This window comes from Lontra canadensis, unplaced genomic scaffold, assembly GCF_010015895.1.
Source record: "Lontra canadensis isolate GAN:19392208 unplaced genomic scaffold, GSC_riverotter_1.0 scaffold77, whole genome shotgun sequence".
In the NCBI taxonomy this organism is placed as follows: domain Eukaryota; kingdom Metazoa; phylum Chordata; class Mammalia; order Carnivora; family Mustelidae; genus Lontra; species Lontra canadensis.
The window spans coordinates 924,892-948,378 of record NW_022631071.1 but is presented as its reverse complement, the minus strand read 5'-3'; the positions used below and the strand labels follow the sequence as shown (position 1 = coordinate 948,378).

Sequence of the window (23,487 nt, the reverse complement as noted above, 5' to 3'; positions counted from 1 at the left end):
TTTATTTAGATATCCACTGAATACCCTTTGTTGGTGTGTGGCATAATTTGTAAACAGTATTTGCTCAGTTCAAAGCTCGTTATAAATAGAGTTGAGTTGAATTGACGTTTATCTCTGTACTGTTGGGTTTGAGGAAATAATTTGTTAATTTATGCAAATAAGAAAGGTCTATAAGAGAACAAACTGAAGATGTAATTGAATGCATTCAACTAATTGAATTAGCTGGTAACATAGACCTCATAGGGTTAATAATTGTGTTCTCATAATCAACAATATTTTTTAATGTTTTAGCCAATTAATTATTTGGTGTACGTAAGTAACCCTAGTTGTACTTTAAGCTGCAGTTCATTTATCAGCACCATCAAGAAGCCTATACTTATTGCCCTAGTCTGGATTAGATGTTTATTTTATGTGCTTCCTTAGTTCACTGTGCTTACCTGTATCATGGCACTTTCAGTATCTGTCTTTCCACATATTATGAGCTCCCAGCTGGTGGGAACCTTGTCTAACTTTTCTTCCTGTACAAGTGTTAAGCTTGGTACCTGGTACAAAAGAGGTGCATAATAAATGACTAAATCTTAAGGATTTGATGTGAAACTGTTGAATTGGAAGTTGAATGTATATTATGGTAGTGATGATAAAGGGATACGTTTAGGTTAACTTTTAGGTTTCCTGCTTGGCATTCAGTAAGAAAGAGGATATAGAAGGAACAGGCTTGGAAGGAAAGAATTTTGACTTACGTTTTTGAAGATTTTATTTATTTGAGAGAGAGAGAGCATGAGCAGAGGGAGGGGTAGGGGACAAGCAGACTCACTGCTGAGTGGGGAGCCCAATACAGGCTTGATCCTAGGACGTTGGGGTCATTGAGGTGAGCTGAAGTCAGATGCTTAACTGACTGAACCACCCAGGTGCCTCAGAAATTTGACTTAAAAGATGCCCATGGGATATCTGAAAGGTCGTATCCAGTAGATAGTTAGATAATGAGTCTAGAGCTAAGGAATGAGATTTGAGCTTGATATATAGCTTTAGGACTCCTCATGATACAGGTGGTGGTTTTAGCTATGTTGTAGATGAGATTATCCAGAGAATTCATGTCATGAAAAGAAAGTCTAGGATGGAGTCCTGGTACATGCCATTCTTTCAGGCTCAGGGCAACACAGGGAAGAAAGGAAAGCCCTAAATCTTTCGTGAAAACATAAGCAGTCTACACACTCAAGTGTTCCTTCAGATGGAGCTGCCCAGAGTTTGGATTTGGTCTATGGGCTCTAAAGAAATTATAGCCCTATTATAACATTGCATACGTTTTTAAAAGGATTTTATTTATTTCTTTGAGAGCGAGTGAGTGAGCAGAGGGGAGGAGCAGAGCCTGACACGGGGGCTTGATTCCACAATCCTGAGATCATGACCTGAGCCGAAATCAAGAGCTGGACGCTTAACCGACTGAGCAACCCAGGCGTCCAAACATTGTGTACATGACTGCATATACTCCAGAGTAGTACCATTTTATTTATCTTTAAAAATATTCCATAACTTGACTTTTTACCTTCTTTCCAATTGCTATTTTATGGTATTTGAGAAGTATGTTGATGAAGATGGTAACGTATCCAAATGTTAATCATCTGGTCCTTTTTGTGAGAAACTCTGGACCTAACCCAAGGCTTTTATTATATTGATGACAAAAAATTTAGTCTAAGAGTAAAACAACTATAGCACAGAATAAACAGCTTGCTTTAATTTTTCAAAGACTTTTTATTTATTTATTTGACGGAGAGAGAGATCACAAGTAGGCAGAGAGAGGGGGAAGCAGGCTCCCTGCTGAGCAGAGAGCCCGATGCAGGGCTCAATCTCAGGACCCTGAGACCATGACCTGAGCCGAAGGCAGAGGCTTAACCCACTGAGGCACCCAGGCACCCCTAAACTGGTTGTTTAGGGAGTAGTTATGGACCTAGGAGTTTCTTTTCTTTTTTTTTAAAGATTTTATTTATTTATTTGACAGAGAGAGAGCCAGAGAGGGAACACAAGCAGGGGGAGTGGGAGAGGGAGAACAGCCTTCCCGCTGAGCAGGGAGCCTGATGCGGGGCTCAATCCCAGGACTCTGGGATCATGACCCAAGCCGAAGGCAGACACTTAACGACTGAGCCACCCAGGTGCCCCTTGAGGAGTTTCATATGAGTTTTTATTATTGACTTTTGTTATAGGAGGGGTTTTATTCCTGTGAAACATTCCTGTACAAGAGCCTTCCTCTCTGGGATGGCTTCTGTTGTCGATCACAGTTCCTTCAACTTGTGACCTGGATTCCTTTTAGTAGCTTCTCTGGTATGTATCACGAAAATTTGGGGTCTTTTAACTCAGTGTAATATTAATTAAAGGAATCTTGAATAATCTTTTCTTTTTAATTCCTAGAGATGAAACCACTTCTTTTTGACCATCTGGCACAGCTCTTCTTTACATCAACCATTTATTTCAAGGTAAAAAAAAAAACTGTCTTGTTTAAATTGAATAGGAAGTACCATTTTATGGCCAGTGGTACATGATTCCAGACCCATACTGAAGTGGTGGTTTTTCAACAGGATTCCCTTGGACCTGGACTTGAGGTGTTGCATTACTCAAATCAAAGTAAATGCACAGAATTTTCTGTTTTAAAGGTTTTGTTGCATATAATTTTCCTGGATTGTTTTCACTTATAGCAGACAACAAAGTGAATGAACAGGTGGCAAATTTGTGTTAATAAAAAAAAAAAAGTGGGAAGTGCTTAACCTTACTTTGATAGTTGTGGTTGATATTTTTATAGATAGACTTATTTTACAAATACTTATTGAGAACCTACCATGTACTAGATGCCCTTCTTGACACTGGGAATACAGTAATGGCCAAAGAAAACAAAACCCCTGTGACATTCATATTGTATATTTATTACATACTCATTTTCTGCTAATAACATTATTCCAACCTTATACAATAAAATTAAAATGTGTTACCATTTTGGGGTATTCTCCAAAAAGACCACTGTGGCTTCCAAGAGTTTTACCCAAGTGAGTTTGAGAACCACTTTATATAGAATGGTTATTCCTATTCCAGAAGAATGACAATAAAAGCAATGTTTCTTTTGTAACATTGTTTTCACCTTAAATCACTTACTGTTGGCCACATTTACAGGAAGATGTTTTGTCCTGGTTAGTGTTTGTCATGTTCAAATGGCACTTTATTAATTACCTGTTACAATAACTTGGATTTGAGGTTTATTTATATTACTTGTACTTACTACCTGACCAATAGCATCATTCATGTGACAGTACATACCACTACTCCAAGCTAATGCATTTTTAGGGACTTCATTTTGCAGCCTTTTGTGATTTTCTTCCTATCTTACAATTGGGTTATTTTTTATCTCTTCTCTTACTCCACCAATCTAGAGAGCTGTTTATCTATAAATATTAGGTCAAACCATACGAAATTGTCATTTTTTGAAAGATTTGTATTTATTTATTTGACGGGGGTGGGGAGGGAGGGAGGGAGAGGGCAAGCACAAGTAGGGGGAGTGGCAGGCAGGAGAGAAGCAGGCTTCCTGCTCAGCAAGAAGCCCGATGTGGGGCTCCATCCCAGGAGCCCAGGATTATGACCTGAGCCAAAGGCAGTGGGTTAACTGACTGAGCCACCCTGGTGCCCCCGAAATTGACATTTTTATAGGTCAAAGATGTTTGATCAATGGCAATTTCATATGGTCTAACCTAATAACTATGTATACATTTATACACATATACATATATTTGAGAACGGGAGTCTGAGGAGAAAAAGGGATAGAGGAAATTAAATAGTTGGTGGGCCAAGGACAGAACTCGGGAATACTCAGTATTCTTAGCTAAAAAGATGAGTCTGTGAAAGAACCTTTTCAAGAGGTATGAAAAGAACCAGAAGAACAGTAGTGCCAAGGAAACAAAGGGAATACAGGATATCAAGAAGTAGTGAAGGAATAATGTTGCCGTATATCCCAGGAAGATCCAGAAAAATGAGGACCAAAGAAAGTTTCTTTTGAAATTGATAATACAGAAGTTTTGTGCTACCTTTGTGAGCAGTTTTAATGGAAGGTGGGGGAAGAACCAGATTTCTTTTTTCTTAAAGGGAGAGTCATTCTGATTTTATATTTACCTTCTCAAGGAAGAGGCTTATATTCTCATGTTAGCAGTGGGAAGCAAGGGCAGTGCTTACTTCCAGATGTTGAAGTGGAATAAGAAAATATATTCAGAGAAAACAGTGTCTTTGGGTGTTGAGGGAGAGCCAGGATATGACTATAATAAGACAGAAAGCATACTTTGAAGAATATTGAAGGTATAGGTTTAGATTACCATGGAATAGAAGTTCTGGAAACTGTAATTGATGATGAACATTTTTTCATGTGTCTGATAGCCATTTGTATGTCTTCTGTGGAGAAGTGTCTGTTCATGAATTCTGCCCATTTTTTGATGTGATTATGTTTTGTTTGTGTTGAGTTTGAGGAGTTCTTTATAGATCTTGAATATCAGCCCTTTATCTGCAGTGTCACTTGCAAATATCATCTCCCATTCCGTGGGTTACCTCTTTGTTTTGTTGACTGTTTCCTTTGCTGTGCAGAAGTTTTTTATCTTGACGAAGTCCCAAAAGTTCATTTTCACTTTTGTTTCCCTTGCCTTTGGAAACCTGTCTTGAAAGAAGTTGCTGTGGCTGATGTCGAAGAGATTACTATGTTCTCCTTAGGATTTTGATGGATTCTTGTCTCACACTGAGTTCTTTCATCTATTTAGAGTTTATCTTTCTGTATGGTGTAAGAGAATGGTCGAGTTTCATTCTGTATGTAGCTGTCCAATTTTCCCAGCACCATTTATTGAAGAGACTGTCTTTTTTCCACTGTATTTTTTCCTGTTTTGTCGAAGATTATTTGCCCATAGAGTTGAGGGTCCATATCTGGGCTCTCTACTCTGTTCCACTGGTCTATGTGTCTGTTTTTATGCCAGTACCACGCTGTCTTGGTGATCACAGCTTTGTAGTAAAGCTTGAAATCAGGTAATGTGATGCCCCCAGTTTTATTTTTGTTTTTCAAAATTTCCTTAGCGATTCGGGGTCTCTTCTGATTCCATACACATTTTAGGATTATTTGCTCCAGCTCTTTGAAAAATACCAGTGGAATTTTTATCAGAATGACATTAAAAGTATAGATTTCTCTAGGCAGTATAGACATTTTAACAATGTTTATTCTTCCAATCCAAGAGCATGGAATGGTCTTCCATCTTTTTGTGTCTTCAATTTCTTTCATGAGTGTTCTGTAGTTCCTCGAGTACAGTTCCTTTACCTCTTTGGTTAGGTTTATTCCCAGGTATCTTATGGTTCTTGGTGCTATAGTAAATGGAATCGATTCTCTAATTTCCCTTTCTGTATTTTCATTGTTAGTGTATAAGAAAGCCACTGATTTCTGTACATTGATTTTGTATCCTGCCACGTTGCTGAATTGCTGTATGAGTTCTAGTAGTTTGAGGGTGGAGTCTTTTTTGGGTTTTCCATATAAAGAATCATGTCATCTGCAAAGAGACAGAGTTTGACTTCTTCATTGCCAATTTGGATACCTTTTATTTCTCTTTGTTGTCTGATTGCTGTTGCTAGGACTTCTTTTTTTTTTTTAAATATTTTAAGCCATCATACTTTCTTTTCTTTTTTTTTCTTTTTTTTAAAGATTTTATTTATTTATTGGACAGAGAGAGAGATCACAAGTAGGCAGAGAGGCAGACAGAGAGAGAGGAGGAAGCAGGCTCCCCGCTGAGTAGAGAGCCCGATGTGGGGCTCGATCCCAGCACCCTGGGATCATGACCTGAGCCAAAGGCAGAGGCTTAACCCACTGAGCCACCCAGGCGCCCCTGTTGCTAGGACTTCTAATACTATGTTGAACAAGAGTGGTGAGAGTGGGCATCCTTGTTGTGTTCCTGATCTCAATGGGAAGGCTGCAAGCTTTTTCCCATTGAGGATGATATTTGCTGTGGGTCTTTCATAGACAGATTTTATGAAGTTCAGGAATGTTCCCTCTATCCCTATACTTTGAAGCGTTTTAATCAGGAACGGATGCTGGATTTTGTCCAGTGCTTTTCCTGCATCAATTGAGAGGACCATGTGGTTCTTCTCTCTTCTCTTATTAATTTGTTCTTTCACATTGATTGATTTGCAAATGTTGAACCATCCTTGTAGCCCAGAAAGATTTGGGAAGGATGAGAAGGGGTAAAGAAGGATGAAAGGGGGAAAGAAGCACAGAGAAGTACAGAGTAAAAGAAAGGATAAGCGATGAAAGGGGCTTTCATTTTGGTAGGTGGCTAAGGATAACAGCAGTGTGACATGGTAGTAGAATTAGCTAGGGATTCAGTTAGTTTATGAGGCTTTTATTATTATTATTATTGTTCTAAAATTATATGGGGGGAGGAGCAGAGGAAGAGGGGGAGAGAGAGAGTCTTAGCAGACTCCACGCTATGCGCAGAGCCTGTGTGGGCCTCTATCGCACCCTGAGATCGCGACCTGAGCTGAAATCAAGAGTCAGATGCTCAACTGAATGAGCCACCCAGGTGGCCCAGTTTACCAGGATTTTAAAAGGTAAAAGATTTATATGATCTGAAGAGGAACCAGAGTATAGTTTATGAGGATTTTTAATGACTATTATTTTAGCTGTTGTATAACTTGATTATTTAGCTTAATATAACAAATAAACAATATTTTTTTAAAGATTTTATTTATTTGAAACAGAGAGAGATCACAAGTATGCAGAGAGGCAGGCATAGAGAGAGAGAGGAGAAAGCAGGCTCCCCGCCGAGCAGAGAGCCCGATGTGGGCCTCGATCCCAGGACCCTGAGATCATGACCTGAGCCGAAGGCAGAGGCTCAACCCACTGAGCCACCCAGGCGCCCACAAATAAACAATATTTTAAAAAGTCTATTAAAACATTTCCAGTGCTTTTGTTTGTGCTTAGCTGGTTGTGTCTATCAGCAAACAACTTTTCTCACTGAAGAATTATGAATGAGAAAAGTCTACAAATCTACTGTAACAATGCTGTTTTCATTGTGGCATGTTAATTTTCTCATTTCTGTCCACATTGATTTATGTCTCCTGTATAATTACAAAAAGAGTGTATATCAATTTAAAAACTGGGATGCCTGGGTATCTCAGTCAGTTATGCGTCTGCCTTTGGCTCAGGTCATGATCTTGGGGTCCTACAATTGAGTCCCATGTCGGGCTCCTTGCTCAGCAGGGTGTTTGCCTCTCTCTCTGCCTGCCACTCCTCCTGCTTGTGCTTTCCTTCTCTCTCTGGCAAATAAATAAATGAAATACTGAAAAAAAACCAAATAAATTTAAAAACCAGGGTACAAGATTTGTCAAATATAGTCAAATGTATTCATAGTCCATAGATGTTATACCACAGCGAATTTTTTTCTATTATTATTTCTAATTTGTTTCTTTGTAGGAGTAGATAACTATGTTGATCATCTTCATAATACAGATTTCTTCATTCTTTTGGCATACATTTCCAGGAATGAAGTTACTGGATGAAAGAAAAGAGTTTGAATATTTTTCATGACCTTGTTACATGCTGGTATTCCTTTGCCATACACAGTTCTTTGAGGGCAGATGGATATAATGGGTAGAGTACTTAAATAACAAGGGTCTGGCAGCCATGGAGAAAGAATTGGGGTTTGGAAGATGAGACTAAAGAAGACTGACTAGGAGGACAGAGTAATCTCAGAGATGTGAAGGCCAGGGCAAGGGTAGTTACAGTGGGATTGGAGACGGAAAAGTTGGACATTTTGAAAAGAAAGAAAAATGATAGGATTTGGAGACGAAGAAAAGCATGAAGGACACAAGATGACTTTATGATTTCTAGCTTGGTATAGTAAAGGAAGCAGGGATATTTTGCCTGGAGGAAAACAACTAAGATTTTGTGGGTCCTTTCAAATAATTGGTGGATTGAATTCATGGTGTCAGTTTCTTTAAAAAGTATTAATTGAACTGTTCTGTGAAGTGAGCATCCTATCACTGGAGATACTCAGATAGCATCTAGGCCAGTATTTGTTAAGGATATGTAATAAAGGTTTCCTGTATTAGGTTTTGGGATGATGTGGAGAGCTTTCAAATTTATAGATTTATCCTCATGAATGCTCTGAGCACATCTCTGTTAAGACTGTGTTTCTATGTAAATGAGGCCCTGCGAAATCAAGGCAAAGCCTGAGAAAGGAAAGACTAGAATTGTTTGTTTTCCAGTTACAGAAGGTAAGATAAATTTTTTGACTATCAAAAAGGGAGTAAATTATAGTTGTGACACAGGGTGAAACGGATAGGCAACTCATTTCCATAGCAACTTCAAAGGATCTCTGAGGGGAGATAGTAAGTAGTGGGTGATACTGTATTTGAAGATATGATATATGTTATAAATGAATGTAATTTAGAGAAACAAGAGTCTGTTCCTGGGCTGATAAGCTGGGGGGCAGTCTTGTAGAGAAAACAGCAATAAACTTGTACTTGCATTCATCTATCTCTTGGAGACTGATCAGGCTGTAGTAGTAGCTGTTGGGCTCTGATGCAAGATGCAGTAGCTGGATGCAATCATCCCCATGGTCCTGTCCATCATTAAGCCTCTGGTTTAATTTGTTAGTTCTCAACACTAAAATGTGTCTGAATGATTTTATGAATGATTTTTTTTTTGTTTTCTTTTGCCTTCTCAGTGTAGTGTTCTCCAGTGTCTGAAAGAACTACTGCAGAATTGGCTGTTGTGGCTTTCTGCAGATATCCACATGAAACCTGTGATGAACAGTCCTCTGTGAGTCTTAAAACACTCCACAAGAAATGATCTGTACAAAAATGTTTGCATGTAGAGTTTAATAGTGTGTCATGAGACCTTATTGTAAATGCTTAATCATAGTTTTCTAAAAAAATTTTTTTTGTAACTTTTCGCTCTTTTCCCTACAATCCTGTGAGGAAGGGTAATTCCTCAAGTTCAGTTCTGTAAATCAGAAAACAACCCCTAAGCCTCTTAAGTGACTTGCAAGAGTTATTGTAGCAAAATATTGGAGAGGTGATGTTAGAACTTACATATTTGACTTGCATTCAGTTTAGCTCACTTTAGAAAACATGTTCTTACTTATATGTAAAATCAGTCTGATAATGGCTAGGAAAATCTGTAATTTTGCAGTACAGTTTTGGGGGTTTTTTTTTGTTTCTTTGGTGTCTTTTGATTATATACATTAGTCAGTTAATTACTTGATTATGTATAGTATTTTCACTTTGGAATAAAGAGCCCCAGATTTCCATTATGTTGATTATTATTAAAGGTGTGCTTTGACTCTTTCTACTAAAATCCTTGTTTTCCCCTATATTATCAGCCACATTATTCTTTAACATTTATTTTAAAAAATCCTCTATTGTAGAAAACTGCAAACATAATCAAAAGTGTAGGAAATAGTGGGATTCTTTCCTTCTCTGCCCCTCCCCCTGCCTCTCTCCCTCTCTGCTCCTCCTCCCTCTCTGCCCCTCCCCCCTTTCTAAAATAAATGCATCTTTTATTTTATTTTTTAAAAGATTTTATTTATTTTTGTGAGAGCGAGAGAGAGTAAGCGGGGGGAGGGGGGTGGTGAGAGGGAAAAGCAGACTTCCCACCTAGCAGGGAGCCCAATGTGGGACTTGATTCCAGGACCCTGGGATTGTGACCTGAGTGGAAGGCAGACACTTAACCAACTGAGCCACCCAGGTGCCCCCAAATAAAATCTTTTTTAAAAAAGTATAGAAAATGATACAGTGTTACCCCTATATGTGCATCATCCAACTTCAACAGTTACCAGGTCATGATTAATTTTTTAAAAGATTTTATATATTTATTTATTTGAGAGAGAGTGAGAGAATGCACACACACACAAGCTGGGGGAGGGTCAACCAGACTCTCTGCTTAGCAGCGAGCCTGACACGAGTCCTGATCCCAGGACCCCGAGATTATGACCTGAGCTAAAATCAGATGCTTAACTGACTGAACCACCCAGGCACCCCTAATTTTTAAAAATTTCTAACACTCCTCACTTTCTTCTTCCTCTCTTCCAGATTTTCTTTCTTTCTTTCTTTCTTTCTTTTTTTTTTGCAGTATATCTTTTTTTATTGTGTTATGTTAGTCACCATACATCATTAGTTTTTGACGTAGTGTTTCAAGATTAATTGTTCTAGATTTTCTTAAATCTTTTTTTAAGATTTTATTTATTTGAGAGAGAGAGAGAGGGAGCATGAGAGGGGAGAAGGTCAGAGGGAGAAGCAGACTCCCCATGGAGCTGGGAGCCTGATATGGGACTCGATCCCAGGACTCTGGGATCATGACCTGAATGAAGGCAGCTGCTTAACCAACTAAGCCACCCAGGCGCCCTGTTCTAGATTTTCTTAAGCAAAAAGCAAAACCCAGACATCATTTCAGCTGTTGAAAAATGATAACCAGTATAACACCAAAAGAATTAATCGTTTATTTTATCATCATTTAAAAACGTTCTAATTTTTTAAAAGATTTTATTTATTTATTTATTTGAGTGAGAGAGAATGAACAAGAGCACAAGCAGGGGGAGAAGCGGAGGAAGAAGGAGAAGCAGACTCCCCACCAAGCAGGGAGCCCGATATGGGGCTTGATCCCAGGACCCTAGGATCACGATCCGAGTTGAAGTCAGACACTTAACCAACTGAGCCATCCAGGTGCCCTAAAAACATTTTTTTAAAAGATTTTATTTATTTATTAAGCAGAGAGGCAGGCAGAGAGAGAGGGAGATGCAGGCTTCCTGCTGAGCAGAGAGCCCGATGCTGGACTCGATCCCAGGACCCTGAGATCATGACCTGAGCCGAAGGCAGAGGCTTAACCCACTGAGCCATCCAGGCGCCCACCTAAAAACATTTTTAATTGAAATACAATTGACATGCAATATTATATTAGTGTACAACATGGTGATTTGACAATTCTATATACTACACAGTACTAACCATGATAAGTGTAGTTGCCATCTGTCACCAAAGTTATTGCTATATTATTGACTATATTCCCTATGCTGTTCTTTTCAACCCTGTGACTTATTTTATAACTAGAAGTTATACCTTTTAATCTCCTTCACCTCTTTTGTCTCCCCCCACCCCACCACCTCCATCTCTTCTGGCAGCCATTAGTTCTCTGTATTTATGAGTCTGTTCCGTTTTTTTGTTTCTTTATTCATTTGTTTTTCCACATGTAAGTGACATCATATGGTATTTGTCTTTCTCTGATGTATAAAAAATAAATAGTTCTTAATATCTTTAAATATCTAATCAACATTCAAATTCCCTATATTATCAGTCATAATCTTACTTAATCTTATTTATATGTAATCTTATGTAATCTTCCTTATACAAAGTATAAGGATCCTTCAGCTTCAGTTGCATGTAGTTAGTGGTTAGCTTGGTTAGATTAGCTCCTACTTTTCTGTTTTTTTTTTTTTTTTAAGATTTTTATTTATTTATTTATTTGACAGAGAGAGAGAGATCACAAGTAGGCAGAGAGGCAGGCAGAGAGAGAGGAGGAAGCAGGCTCCCCGCTGAGCAGAGAGCCCGATGCGGGACTCGATCCCAGGACCCTGGGATCATGACCTGAGCCGAAGGCAGAGGCTTTAACCCACTGAGCCACCCGGGCGCCCCAAGATTAGCTCCTACTTTTCTATATGTACTTACCCCTATAGTGATCTTTTACTTTGAAATGAGCATGGTGAATAGAAACTTCTTGGGAGTTGCCTGGAAATTGTTTTTAGTTCTTCATATTCATTTTTGCAGTGTGTCTGTATTCTATGTATGTCTTTTACTTTTAGAAGGAAATGGAGCATTATGAGTGGTAAGAGCATCTTGTAAGGCTGTGCTTCTCAAAGTCTGGTCCCTGGACCAGTAGCATCAGCATCACTGGGAACTTGTTAGAGATACAAAGTCTCAGGTCTTAACCTAGACCTACTGAAATAAACTCTGGAGGTAGGATTTAGTAATCTATGTTTTAACAAATGCTCTCATGATTTTGGTGCTAGCTAAAGTTTGAGAACCATGATCATAAATTAATTTAAATGTTTGGCCTCTTCAAACATCTCAGTTCTATTAAGAAGAGTATGTTTGAGTTTATAATCTTTGGGAAATTTACAATGTGAGTCTTTAGGCACCCTGATATAGGAACTTTACAATTCCTTTATTTCCAAAATTCCTAGCAGCCTTTTAAAATTAGTGTCATAAATTTTAGGAGGGCATTTATTTATTTATTTATTTTTATTTAAATTCAATTAACATATAGTGTGTTAATTAGTTTCAGAGGTAGAGTTCAGAGATTTATCAGCCTTATATAATACCCGGTGCTCATTACATCATGAGAGGGCATTTTAAAAGGAGCTTTGTTAGGCACTTGGGTGGTTCAGTCAGTTGAGTGTCTGCCTTTGGCTTGGGTTATGATCCAGGAGTCCCAGGATCAAGACCTGCATTGGTCTCCCTGCTCAACAAGGAGTCTGCTTCTTCCTCTGACCCTCACCCTGCTCATGCTTTCTCTCTCTCTCTCTCATTCTCTCTCAAATAAATAAATTTGAAAAAAATATTTAAAAAAAATAAAAGGAGCTTTGTTTTCTAAAATTCTTAAATGGACATAAATATAGATAACTTTAATGTCATAACACCATTTGGCATTATATAATACAGGGGTTTTTTGGGTGTAAAATGGTGGTTTTATTAAAGTGCGGGGACAGGACCAGTGGGCAGAAAGAGCTGCTATCTATAATATAGTTCTTAGGTTCTCAGTAACTTCTTTTATTTGGACATATTGAAGTAATGCCATGTCCCTCTCATATGACCATATGCCACATGACTGTCAAAGGGAGTGAACTGTAGTCGTATTATGTAGGGTAGGAAACCATTCTCAGAAGTGGTCCTTCATTGGGCATTTTTGGTTGGTACAGTGAATGGGAAGAGTGTGGTACCAGTATTTAGTAGGTGGGAGCCAAGGATGGTAAATGTACTACTGTGGGTGGGGAGAGTAGGAGACAATCCTGAATAGGGAATTGTTTCATCCAAAATGCCTCTGGTGTCCTGTGGAGAAAGACTTCAAAGGAAGCTGTTCTGAGCAGTCATCACTGTTCAAGTTATTTTAGACACATTTCCCAGGTGCTACCAAAAATCATAGTTAAAATATAGTTTTCAAATGGCCAGCTGAGTATATGGATGCCCACCTATGTGAATGGTCTCCTAATCTTTCCCTGCTCACTCTGGCACTGAGCTATCACAGTGGTGGGTAGTGGTAGAGTCATCATTTCTCTGGCTCTAAGACTATATGATGTTCTTTATTTCTTGTGCATAACCATTGTTGGCTACCTAGATCAGAGGATAAAGCTGTGAAATCACATTTCTAGATCTTTTCCTAATCCACTTAACAGTGGATTGAAGGACAGGGGTGAGTAGATGGATAAATTGAACCAGTTATACCCAGGTATAATTTAAAGAGACACAGTTCATTGATTTGGGAAGAATATGACGTATCTAATTTGGTTTTTAGTGGAAGATAGAAAGATGCCAAAAATTTTTCTAATTCAGTTTTCAGATTGAATTTAATTCCAGTTAAAGTGAAAATATTTTTAATAGCATTTCAGCTCAGGAATTCAGCTAAAACTGGGTCTTGATTTGTATACTTAGAAACTAATTTGCCAAATGCTGTGGTTCCTGGACATAGGGAATATTATCAAAAGTTTTTGTGGAGCTTAATACTTTATTTCTCTGGTATTTAGTAGAATGGTTGCTGAAGATGTTCTGTGCGTAGATCTTAATGATTCCCTGGAGGGCTGTGTAGTTTTATGGTTGATCACTGTGGTTTTAAAAAAAGTCAATTATACATTGGAGCACTGATTGTTTTCTGAAATCCTTAACTTTTTGCTATGTATTATTTACCTCTGGCTTGGAAATTGTGAAAACATTTGCTAATATGGATCTGAATGTCATGATTTCTTATTTCAGAGAGACAACTTTAGGTGGATCCATGAACTCTGTGTCTGAACTGATTCACTACGTGGGGCAGCTGTCCATTACTGCAGTGCGCTTGGAAAACAACAGTACTTTCTTACTGCACTTTATTTTGGATTTCTATGAGAAGGTAGTACACTTCCCAGTTTTTTCTATTTAGATTTTTGTGATGGTGGTCTGCTTTACTGCTCTATTTTTAAATTTTATGTATGACTCTTAGTTGGGTTTTGACCTTATTAGCATAGTTAAAATAAGCTACTTATTTTGACGTTAATGATCATATTCTCACCTGAATAACTGACGTTCATAAAGTGGAGAAACAAGTGCTTTTTGTGAAGAGTTCAGGTACTGCTTTAATAGACATTCCCCGGAAGAATGCAGACCCTAGACAGAAGTCTGTCTCTAGCATCACTTTTTGCTAATTCATTGTACATCCCAGACCCCTGGCAAAAACACAAAAATACCCTGTTTTTTCTTCAGCTCTCCACTTCCACCTTTCAACTGCCTTATTTCTCATAGTACCTATAATTCTGGTCTTCTTCAATTTTTTATAGTATTTGATGTAGAGAGAACTATTATCCTAGAAGTACCCACTAATTCCAGTTTTCCTGGCTTCCTCCCTGTACTAATTGTTTTGTGTTAGATATTTATGTAGAAGTATGCTCCTTTGTTTTCTAGCTTGACAGCTAACTAATATGACAAATCAGTATTAATGGGACTTAAGGTGAAAGAAGCTCTCCCTTCCTCTTTCTTCCCAATTCAAAGATCTCTTCCCAGAAAAAAAATGGGATATTTTAGTAATGACCTTGTAGAAATAATCCTCTATGGCAAGTGTGATGTTTAGTGAGGTATATTTTTAAGCAGGCTTATGGCTCCCTATTTTATGAATTATATTCTATTATGAATTATATTATGAATCAGTGAGGCCCAAATCTAATGTTTTATTATTGCTTATTCTCTATTGCTACTTTGGGTGAACTTGGTTCAGGAGTTCTGGGGAATAATCTATATTCTGATGTTATCATTCTTTCCAAAAGGTGTGTGACATATATATAAATTACAACCTTCCATTAGTGGTGTTGTTTCCTCCGGGGATCTTCTATTCTGCTCTCCTCAGCCTAGATTCCAGTATCCTGAATCAGCTATGTTATATCATGCACAGGTACAAAGCATTTCTTGTGTTTTTAAATGAGCACGTCATACTTCTTTGTTTTTCAACTGTACAATAAATTATAATTTATAAATACACTATAATAAACTTTATATAAGATGTAATAAAATATTAAATACAATAAAACTATTTCCATTTTCTGCCAGAAGCTATGGAAATAGGAAATATGTCTTTCTTTTGGTAATGACCTTCCAAAAGGGTATATTTTAACTGTGTTTTTGAGGTGTCACTGTGGGGGATATGGATTTTAAAAATTCATAGTTAATGGGAATAAAAGGCACAGCATAAGGAATATAGTCAGTGATACTATAGCATTGTATGGTAACAGGTGGTAGCTACAGTGAGTGGTGAGCATAGCATAATGTATAGATTTGTCAAATCACTGTGTTGTACACTTGAAACTAAGGTAGCATTGTGTATCAGCTAACACTCATTTTTAAAAATTAAATATTCATAGTTGAAGAATTTTTTGTGCAATGGTAGTGGTGCACTCAGCATTTTTCATTCTCATTGCTGTGTCTTAAAGAAAAATTAGTCATTTACTGACAACCGATTTGGGTCTATGTAGCTTCTCTGATAAAACGAACATTTTTTGGGAGATTGGGGAAACTATTTTATTGCCAATTATATGAAACTAAGTATTATTTCTAATCCCCTCTAGTTCTTTCATTTATAGGCTTAAATTACACTTTTTAGTCCACAAGTGTTGTAGACCCTTTTGGCAAAACTTGTAGGAATATGCCAAGGTTAGAATTTTGTAAACTGATTAAGTAATAGTTCCTAGGCCAGAAAAAATTTTTATAAGTTTCTCCTTTATCCTTTCTACTGTACCTTTTTTTTACATTAAGAAAACATGTTTTAAATCAGTGACTGCTCTTTTTTTAAAAAGATTTTATTTATTTATTTGAGAGAGAGAGACATAAAAAGCATGAATGGGGGGAGGGGGAGGGACAGAGGGAGAGGGAGAAGCTGACTCCCCCTCGAGTGGGGAGCCCTAGACAGTGCTCAATTCCAGGACCCTGCGATCATGACCTGAGCAGAAGTCAGTTGCTTAATCTACTCAGCTACCCAGGTCCCCCATCAGTTTCTGGTATTGAGTTTCTATTAATTTTTTTATAATGAAACATTAAAAGCATTTTCTTCATTGTTTTTTATTTTTTATTCAGGTATAATTTACATGAAGTCAAGTGGCATATCTTAAATATATAACTCAATGTTTGAGTCTCTATTAATTTTTATTCTTTGAGAAGAGTGTAGCACAGAAGAATAAAATCCTTAACTAGACAGCTGGGTATTTGTGTATGTGTACATCTGCATATATTTACATTTAAAATGTACACTTTTGTTTATGTTTACATTTCAAAAGCATTTAAAGTTCAGAATTTCATTCTGTTCTCCCTTTTAGGTATCGTAACAATTTGACAGCTGCCAAGAAAAATGAGTTGTTACAAAAGGTATGGATGATAAAGCTCTGTTTTAAATCACCAGTGTTTAAAAATTGAGTTTTGGATATATATGATCTAGGAATAAGAAGGAAAGGGAAGCTAGGTGATAATGAGAATATTCTTTTTCTTTCCCAATAGACAAAATCAGAGTTCAATTTCAGCAGCAAGACCTATCAAGAATTTAATCACTATTTGACAGCCATGGTTGGTTGTCTGTGGACATCCAGACCTTTCCAGAAAGGATTATATATTGATCCTGAAGTCTTAGAAAAAGCTGGAATAGCAGAGTATAAAAACAGTTTAAATGTAGTTCATCACCCTGCTCTACTGAGTTATGCTGTTTCCTTTCTGATACAGGTAAGGACATTTGAAAGATTGTTAGATTTTATATAGGAATACTACAATAGCAGAAATAAGAAGTGCCATAAATTTAGTGTGTCTGAATTGTAAGACATGTTCAGTCATTCCTTTTAAAGTGTTAGTTTGATTTTGGGTATTGTGCTAGGCTCTGGAGATTCAAAGTTAATTTAAGTTTCTACCCTCTCAAGAGCTTGGGCTTGTGGCAGAGACAAACTTGTAAATGTTACTATAATACAGAGAGGTGAAATGAGAAAAGGTACAGTCATGAGAAAGCTGGGGGAGTGATTATTAATTCAGTTCTGCGTGGGTAGAGATGGTACCAGGTAAGATAAGGCTGTGGAGAAGTAGAAGCTCTCAAAAATCCTTCTAGACAAGACAGAAAATGTAGGCTAGATAATATTATAATTAGAGTTGGAATCTTTACCAAAGACTGCTGATCTAATGGATATCAATATTCTGGAAGGGAGGGAGTGTGGTTTTCTCAGGACTTTATCATCAGCCCAGTCATTTTCATTCCTTACTGTAGTGTTAGATCTTTGTTACTTCATTCCTTTATCAGTGACTTGAGGAATTCAGATGGTGTGGTTATCAAACATGTGGATGACAAAACAGGATGAGATTACAAATACACTGATAGAATCTAGATTCAGAATTCCCTTAACAGATTGGAACATTGAGGAATCAAACAAAATGAAAAAGAAATGTACAGAATGGGGAGATATTCATTGAATAATTGCTTAATATGTACATGCAATGAACTAGGCACTGTGGTGAGTAAGACACATCTGGGTGTTGTCCTCACAGAGCTTACAGTCTAGTTGGGGAGGTAGTCATTAAATAGACATCGTAGAATAAATACTGATGAGTAATACAGGGAAAGTACAGAGGATGATGAAAAAACGTATAGGGATGCTCACCCAGTTCAGGCTTTAGAGAAATGATGCTAATCAGAGCTTTGAATGATGAGCATGATCTTGTTAAGACAGGAGAAGTATTTGAAGAAAAGTGCAAAGATAGAGCAGGAGACAGTAGATTTTTTCTGTTACAGGGCTAGATGGTAAATATTTTTGGTTTTGTAACCATGTTGTCTCTGTCAGGACTACTCAGCCTTGCCAGTGTAGTGTGAAAGTAGCCATAGACAGTGGGTAAACAATGGACAGAGTTGTGTGCTAATGAAAGTTTATTTACAGAAACAGGTATTGGGTTGGGTGTGAGCCATGGGCTATGGTTTGCTGGCCTCTATTTAGAGCTTGTCATGTTTGAGGAACTGAAGTAGTAACCGTAGGGCTTGAGCAGGGGTTTTACCCTAGCTGAGCAGAAGCATCCAGGGTGCTTTTTCAAAGTATACCTCCTTGATTGCTCCCACCCTGAGAGCCAGATTCTGATTTAATAACTCTAGGGTGACATCCAGAATCTCCTTTTTAAAATAATTATTCTGATATACAACAGGGGTTGAAAAACCACTGGGCTAGCCCGTAGCATGATAGGAGATGAGGTCTTGAAATGTAGTCAGGGACCAGATAATGAAAAAAGTATTATACAGGCCTTCAAAAACATATTGATTGATTTCAGTATTGGAATAAAAATTACATTTTTAAATACATAGAGGGATTTCAGAGCTGTAGAGTTTAGTGATTTTCTGATATTTTTTTTTACCTTCATAACTTGTCTGATTTATCATATATGAAAACTTGTTTCAAATTAATAGTATTTACTATTAATAATGAGACTAGTGGATGAAATTTGAAATAATTTTAGTTCTTTTTGCCTCTGGACTAAATCCTACTTATACTGCATAGTGCATGTACTATATTTTATATATATTTAGATATACTGGTTTCAGTTTCTTGTTTTTTTTGAAGATTTTATTTATTTATTTGACAAAGATCACAAGTAGGCAGAGAGGCAGGCAGAGAGAGAAGGGGAACCAGGCTCTGTGCTGAGCAGAGAGCCCGATGCAGGGCTCCTTCCCAGGACCCTGAGATCATGACCTGAGCCGAAGGCAGAGGTTTAGCCCACTAAGCCACCCAGGTGCCCCTGGTTTCAATTTCTTTTCATGTCTTAGAGGTTGCTTTTTAAAATTTAATTTCATTCCTAGAATATGTAAAGCACTCACCTGATTCCAAATTCTAAACTATAGAAATCTCGCTTCCATCCTTGTCTCCTTCTTTTCTCTTCTTTGTCTTTAGGTAGCCATTTTTATTGCTACTTGTTTTTCCCATCAACTGTTTCCTTTCTTTAAACTTAGTAAGCATTGTTTGGGGCACCTGGGTGGCTCAGTCAGTTAAGCATCTGCCTTCAGCTTGGGTCATGATCCCAGGGTCCTGGGATTGAGCCCTGCATCGGGCTCCCTGCTCCGTGGGGATCCTGCTTCTCTCCCTCTCCGTCTGCCTGCAGCTCCCCCTGATTGTACTCACTCTCTCTCTTTTTCTGTGTCAAATAAATAAATAAAAATCTTAAAAAAATAAATAAATAAACTTAGTAAGCATTGTTTTATAATCTGTGTCTGACAATTCTAGTACCAGAAGTTTTCATGTGTATCTGTTACCTCCTTTTTCTGCTGCTGCTTCCTCATGTTGTGTGTCTGGTTATCTTTGGCCATGTGCTGGATACCTGGAATATTATTTGTAGAAAGGATCAGAAGATTAGAGTGAGATCTTCCTGCAGAGAGAACTTTAATTTACTTCCTGCAGATACCTAGGAGTTCTGTTTGTCTGGGACAACCCTAATCCAAGTTCTCTGCCTAAGGTTCCTTGGATCATAGGTGATTAGACTGCCAGCCTGAGAGAAGGCTAATTTACTTCCGGTGAATTCTTACCTTGAGGGTATAGCCTTTTGGGTTTGCGGTGTAAAGTGGGGGTTGGTTTATAAGAGTTCACAATTTTGGCAAACCTTGTGCTTTGACTTTAGGTACCTTAGCCCTTTGAAGCTGTGGAAGTGCAGCTCAATTTTGCAGCGGATGCCTCTGGATTGGCAAATTGGCAAAAGCCAAGAGTGACTTTGAGAATTAGGTTTAGCCATCTGGGTTCTCATCTTCTAGATATTGGCTTGCCTTACCATAGATTTTGGCTTTCCTTACCATAGAGTTAGGTCTTTTTTACCTTTTTTTTTTTTTTTTTTACAAATTTCTTTTGTGTTGTAAATTTCAAACATACACAAGTAGAGAGAATAGTATAATAGACCCCCACATACCCATCGCCCAGTTCAGTCTCTACTCCCACCCAGTGTTACCCTCTCACCCCACACAATTATTTTGAAGCAAAAACCAAATGTTATACAATCTTGCTGTAAATGCTTCATTATAAACCTTTAAAAGATAGGGACACTTTTTAAAAATTTGTCTTTTTAAAACAGCTTTATTAAGATACGATTCAAATATAATTTATAATTCACACATTTAAAATATACAGTTCAGTGTCTTCTAAAGTGTATTCACAGAGCTGTGCTTCATCATAATATATTTTATAATATTTTTATTATCCCAAAAAGAAACCCTAAAACCCTTAGCTGTCACCCCTGTCTCCTCATTCCCTGCCCCCATCCTGGCAAATACTAACCTATTTTTATATCTATGTAGATTCACTTACTCTGAAAATTCATAAAAATGAACTCATACATGTTATTCTGTTACTGGCTTCTTTCACTTAGCATAATGTTTTCAAGGTGCGTCTGTGGCATAGCATGTATCTGTACTTCATTTGTTTTTATTGCCAAGTAATACTTTTTAGTACAGATGTGCTTCATTTTGCTTATTCATCAGTTGATGGACTTCTGGGTTATTTCCACTTTTTGGCTATTATGATTGATCTTCTATAAAGATTTGTATACAAGGTTTTGTGTGAACATGTTTTCCTTTCTCTTGGGCATATACTTAGGGGTGAAATGCTGGATTTTACGGTACCTCTATGTTTAACTACTGGAGGAACTTCCAGACTGTTTTCCAAAGTAGCTGCACCATTTTACTTTCCTACCAACAGTGTGGAAGTGTTCTATTTTCTCCATATCCTCCCAACACTTGTTATTCTCTGTTTTTTATTTATTCCAGCCATCCTAGAGGGTATGATGTAGTAACTTATTGTGGTTTCAGTTTTCATTTCCCTGATAGCTGTTTATGTTCAGTGTCTTTTTATGTGCTTATTGCCTGTTGCCCATTATATATTTTCTTTGGAGAAATGTCTATTCAGACCTTTTGCCCATTTTTAAATTAGGTTGTGTTACTGTTATTGACTCATTGAGAGTCATTTCTACATTCTAGTTTCAAGTTACTTCTCAGATACATGATTTACAAATGTTTTCTATTCTGTGGGTTGTCTTTTCATTTTTTCATTGATCTCTTGAAGAACAGAAGTTCTTAATTTTGGTGAACTTTTAATTTATGAATTTTTTTCTTTTGTCTCTTGTGCTTTTTAAAAATGATTTCCTATGTCCCCATCCCCTCCAGCCCCTGGCAACCACCATTCTGCTCTTAACTTCTATGAGTTTGATTGTTTTAGTTTCAACATGTAAGTGGTATCATGTAGTATTTGTCCTTCTGTGTTTTGCTTATTTCACCTAGCATAATTTCCTTCAGGTTTATCCATGTTCTCTAAATGGCAGGATTTCCTTCTTCTGAAAGGCTGCATAGTATTCCATTGTATGTATATACCACATTTTCTTGATCCATTCATCTGTTGATGGATATTTAGGTTGCTTCCCTGTCTAGGCTATTGTGAATACTGCTGTAGTGAAGAGAGTTTAGAGAGGTCTTCAAGATCCTAATTTCAATTCCTTTGGGTGTATACCCAAGAGTGGAATTTCTGGAGCATATGGTAGGTCTATTTTTAATTTTTTGAGGACTCGCCATACTGTTTTCCATAGCAGGGCACCAATTTACATTCCCATTAATAGTGTACAAGGGTTGCCTCTTCTCTACATTCTTGCCAACACTTGTTATTGTTTGTTTTTTGATAAAATTAATCTTAACAGTTATAAGGTGATATCTCATTGTGGTTTTGTTTTGCATTTCCCTGATGATTAGTGATACTGGGCACTTTTTCATGTATCTGCTGGCCATTTATATGTCTTCTTGGGAGAAATGTCTCTTCAGTTCCCTTACCTGTTTCTTAATTGGGTTATTTGGTTTTGTTTTTTTTTTTTTTTTTTTTTTTGGCTATTGAGTTGTAGGATTTCAGATATTAATCCTTTGTTAAATATATGGTTTGCAAATTCTTTTTCATTCATTATGGCTGATTTTTCACTTTGTTGATTTTTTTTCTTTTCCTATATAGAAGGTTTTAGTTTGATGTTACCCCACTTGTCTATTTCTGCTTTTGTTGTCTGTGCTTTTGGTGTCCTATCCAAGAAATCATTGCCAAGGCCAATGTCCAGAAGCCTTTTCCTATATTTTCTTTCAGGAGTTTTACAATTTTAGGTCTTACATTTAAGTATTTAATTTATTTTAATAAATTTATTTTATTTTTTATAAATAATAAATTTATATTTTATAAGTTTTTATATTTTTATAAATAGTCATTTATTTATTATTTACTAATTATTAATATTATTTATTTAAAATGTTAATAAATTATTTTAATAAAACAATTTATATAGAAGTCTTTGATTTATTTCAGGTTAATTTTTGTGAGTGGTATAAAGTAGGGTCCAATTTCGTTCTTTCCATGTGGATACCCAGCTTTTCCAGCACCATTTATTGAAAAGACTCTCCCAATTGTGATTCTTGGCACCCTTGTAATTTCTGAGCTGCATTCTGTTCCATTGGTTTGTGTCTGTTTTTATATAATACCATACTGTTTTGATTACTGCGGCTTTGTTATATATTTTGAAATCACGAAGTATGAGTTCTCTAGCTTTGTTCTTGTTCAGAGTTACTTTGACTAATCAGGGTCTTTTGTAGTTCCCTATGAATCTCATGATATTTTTTCTTTCTGTAAAGAATGGCATTGGGAGAGGCCCCTGGATGGCTCAGTTGGTTAAGCATCTGCCTTTGGCTCAGGTCATGATCCCAGGGTCTGGGATTGAGCCTGCTTCTCCCTCTGCCTGCTGCTTCCTCCTGCTTGTGCTCTCTCTCTCTCTCTCTCTGACAAATAAATAAAATCTTAAAAAAGAATGCCATTGGGGTTTTGGTGGGGATTGCATTGAATCTGTACGTTGCTTTGGCTAGTACGGATATTTTACTAATATTAATTCTCTGAATCCATGAACATAGGCTGTCTTTACATTTTTTGCATATGTTTTAATTTCTTTTACTGGTGTTTTATAGTTTCTCAGTGTGTAAGTCATTCATCTTCTTTGGTTACATTTATTCCTAAATATTTCATTCTCTTTAAAACTACTGTAAATAGGATTTTAATTTCCTTTTTGAAGTTTTTATTTATTAGAGATAGTGTGACCAGGGGGAGGAGCTGAGGGGGAGGGAGAGAGAGTGGGAAGGAATCCCAAGCAGAGTCTGTACTGAGCATGGAGACTGACATGGAGCTCTATCTCACGACC

At 37.2% G+C, this 23,487-nt stretch overlaps 1 protein-coding gene across 3 annotated transcripts in view; it reads left to right on the top strand.

Moving 5' to 3' along the window:
• CENPI (centromere protein I) overlaps positions 1 to 23,487 on the top strand; it is a 98,088-nt gene that overhangs the window by 33,982 nt on the left and 40,619 nt on the right. For all 3 annotated transcript variants that reach the window (XM_032881761.1, XM_032881759.1, XM_032881762.1), the window contains 7 exons: positions 2,199 to 2,316; positions 2,404 to 2,468; positions 8,724 to 8,818; positions 14,017 to 14,152; positions 15,060 to 15,184; positions 16,599 to 16,647; positions 16,777 to 16,995. In XM_032881761.1, coding sequence (XP_032737652.1) covers positions 2,199 to 2,316; positions 2,404 to 2,468; positions 8,724 to 8,818; positions 14,017 to 14,152; positions 15,060 to 15,184; positions 16,599 to 16,647; positions 16,777 to 16,995 — 807 coding nt within the window. The remainder of the gene's footprint in view (positions 1 to 2,198; positions 2,317 to 2,403; positions 2,469 to 8,723; positions 8,819 to 14,016; positions 14,153 to 15,059; positions 15,185 to 16,598; positions 16,648 to 16,776; positions 16,996 to 23,487) is intronic.